The sequence below is a fragment of the Babylonia areolata genome, chromosome 18 (assembly GCF_041734735.1).
Source record: "Babylonia areolata isolate BAREFJ2019XMU chromosome 18, ASM4173473v1, whole genome shotgun sequence".
In the NCBI taxonomy this organism is placed as follows: Eukaryota; Metazoa; Mollusca; class Gastropoda; order Neogastropoda; family Buccinidae; genus Babylonia; species Babylonia areolata.
Genome location: NC_134893.1, coordinates 7335717 through 7339048, shown reverse-complemented (window position 1 = coordinate 7339048; position 3332 = coordinate 7335717). Strand labels below are relative to the sequence as shown.

Here is a 3332-nt window from a genome sequence, read left to right as displayed (position 1 = left end):
TATGCCTAATTTGGTGTCAACTGACAAAGTATTTGCAGAGAAAATGTCAATGTTAAAGTTTACCACGGACACACACACACAGACACACACACACACACACACACACACACACACAGAGAGACAACGAACACCGGGTTAAAACATAGACTCACTTTGTTTACACAAGTGAGTCAAAAATACTTCTGACCTTGCTAAGCACAAACCTCACTGCCCACTGCTGCACAAACATGTGGTTTCTTCGTCCCAAATCCTTTTCATCGACTGGCGGAAGTAGCAGTGAGCGTGATGTAAAGTCACCCTGCTGAGGTTTCGTATAAACTGGCGTTGCTGGTGGATTACTCCTCACCTGACTGTGTTCAGCTTCACAGGAACGGGGGCGGAGGGAAGGGGAGGAAAAACACGGGGAGTGTTGGCGTGATCACAGTGAGCATTGCATGGAGAACATTCACAAACACGTTCGGGCGCAACACACACAATTCAAGCGTTTGCTTTGTGTGTGTGTGTGTGTGTGTGTGTGTTTGAGAGGACGAGCGAGAGAGATGTAGAGCATGTCGTCTTGAAGTTATATTCGACGCACGCATGTGTGCGCGTGTGTGTATGTTGTATTGTATTTGCGTTTGTGTGTGTCGCTGTGTTTGTGTGTGCGCAGATGTGTGTGTGTGTGTGTGTGTGTGTGTGTGTGTGTGTGTGTGTGTGTGTGTTCTTTTAATTTACAAGCATGGGCTACATTGTCATGTGCGTGTGTGTTTCAAAGGCACTCTGATAGATACAGACACACACTGATGAAACAGAACAGTGCAAACCTCTAACACAGGTCCTCAGTGCCAGAAATACAGAACACAGTGCCAGTGCTTTCAATCACCCCCTGGGAGCGTGGCACCAATTGATGCGTTGATAACAAAAGCCACAAGGTAAATTATAGATGAACTCTCTCATCACGACGCCCAGTGTTTTTCACACTGTAGCAATCAAATTCCGGGGGTGTTTTTTTTTTGTGTTTTGTTTTTTTTCCTGTTGTGTGTTTCTTCGTGTATTCGAGTGTATCCTGCAAACTCTGGATACAATTAGTGCCACAAGAGGACAAAATTATGAAATATAAATGTGAGAAGGAAAAAAACCAGGAAATTATACCAACACTCATCCACCCATTACCCATTCTGTCCCATTTAACGAAACAGCACAAAAAGTATGATTATCTGCTTGGAAGCTGTTGACAGGTGTCTTCCTATAAGAATAATTAATCCTGATTAAAATTATTTCAAATTGGTTATGAGAAGTGTATCTGATGTTGTCATGACAAATTTGACATCTCATCGTCCGTTTCGACAAAATGATTCTTGGTTATAAGCAGACCATACCTTTTATTATAATTTGACTGCAAGTCTTGGGAACTGACAAATATGTTTTTAATGGTTGTTTTCGGAAAAAAAATGTCTCATCACATTCTGTCATAACTAGAGGCTTCTGGAGGTCCTGTAATTTGGGGTTCCAATGAAATATGTTTCTCTTTCTTCTTAAAGCATGACCATGACTTCTGCAGTAGTTGCTCTGAAGCTGGTTAACCAGCTTGGGCCTTCTGTACACAGAGAAAACAGTAATCTACACGAAAAAATCTAAACAGTAAGCTAAGGATGCAACAAAACGTTTAATCGTTGACACGGTTACTTCAGCCCATAACATCTGCCATCACTACTTTTTCTTGTCCTCTTTTTTTGTTTTTTCTCCTTCCCCTCATACGTCCACCTTTTCAACTTTGTTGAAATCACCGACGGGCGCAATAGCCGAGTGGTTAAAGCGTTAGGCTTTCAATCTGAGGGTCCCGGGTTCGAATCACGGTGACGGCGCCTGGTGGGTAAAGGGTGGAGATTTTTACGATCTCCCAGGTCAACATAATTATTATGTGCAGGTCTGCTAGTGCCTGAAGCCCCTTCGTGTGTATATGCAAGCAGAAGATCAAATACGCACGTTAAAGATCCTGTAATCCATGTCAGCGTTCGGTGGGTTATGGAAACAAGAACATACCCAGCATGCACGCCTCCGAAAACGGAGTATGGCTGCCTACATGGCGGGGTATAAACGGTCATACACGTAAAAGCCCACTCGTGTGCAAACGAGTGAATGCAGAAGAAGAAGAAGAAATCACCATTCGAAATTTGTGTTGATGAGAGGCAAGTCTTCATACATAATAAATAGATAATACCCTACAATCATGAACGTTCATGATTCGGTACAAGAAATTCAAGAAACCTCTTAAAAGTAGCACACAAACAAACATAAAAAGAAAATGTAGACATGATACATGAGAACATAATTTCAAAACAGACACGTATCAATCAAACTAAAACAAAGGCAACAGAAAAAGACAAAGAGCACTTAACTGTACACACACACACACACACACACACACACACACACACACACACACACACACACACACACACACACACACACCAAAACGCCACACACGCATGGTTCATTCTAATGACACGCCGTTTATTCCCATCTTGTCAAGTTCCTGTCTCTGTCTCCATTCTCATTCAGTTCGCTTCCGATATGTTGGCGCTAACTTCTGCCACGTACTCCTCCACCAAATAACGCACGTATTGGACCAGTGCTCCTGCTGCTACCGTGGTTCTGTGGCATAGACACCCGTTGTCCAACCGCCTCTCTTCTCTCTTCGTGATGTGATGCGGCCCCCCTGAAACAGCGACACAAAACTGTCATCAACACATGAAATGTAAAGGAGGAAGAGGAGGAGGGCGTGAGAGATGAGAAAAAAGAAGAAGAAGAAGATGATGATGATGATGATGATGATGATGATGATGATGATGATGAAGGAGAGGGGGGGACAAGAGGAAGAAGAGAAATGTGAAGGAGGACAAGCAGGATGAGAAAAGAAGAAGATGAGGAGGAGGACGATAAGGAGGAGGAGGAGGAGGGGTCGGGAGGGGGGAACAAGAAGAAGGAAATAAAGGAGAAGGTGGAAGACCAGGAGCAGGATTTACAGTAATAGTAGTAACAGCACTTTCCTTGCAACAGAAGCAGCGTTTGGCAATAACGGCTTCAGCACACACACACACACACACACACACACACCACACACACACACACACACACACACACACACACACACAGAGAGAGAGAGGCATACAGACAGAAAAAGACACATACACGCAGGCACTACATACATAGACACACACACACACACACACACACACACACACACACACACACACACACACAAGCTCAACCGATCCCAACAACCAACGCAACAATATCAACCAAAAGCACATCATTTCAGTGAAAACCCCAAACATAAACAAAAACAAACA

At 43.6% G+C, this 3332-nt stretch overlaps 1 protein-coding gene across 1 annotated transcript in view; it reads right to left on the bottom strand.

Annotated features, from left to right (window-relative positions):
- Positions 1 to 2495: 2495 nt before the first annotated feature.
- The window catches only part of LOC143293162 (UPF0764 protein C16orf89 homolog), a 101781-nt gene continuing 100944 nt past the window's right edge, over positions 2496 to 3332 (bottom strand). The window contains exon 8 of the mRNA XM_076604086.1: positions 2496 to 2698. Coding sequence (XP_076460201.1) covers positions 2538 to 2698 — 161 coding nt within the window. The 3' untranslated portion in view covers positions 2496 to 2537. The remainder of the gene's footprint in view (positions 2699 to 3332) is intronic.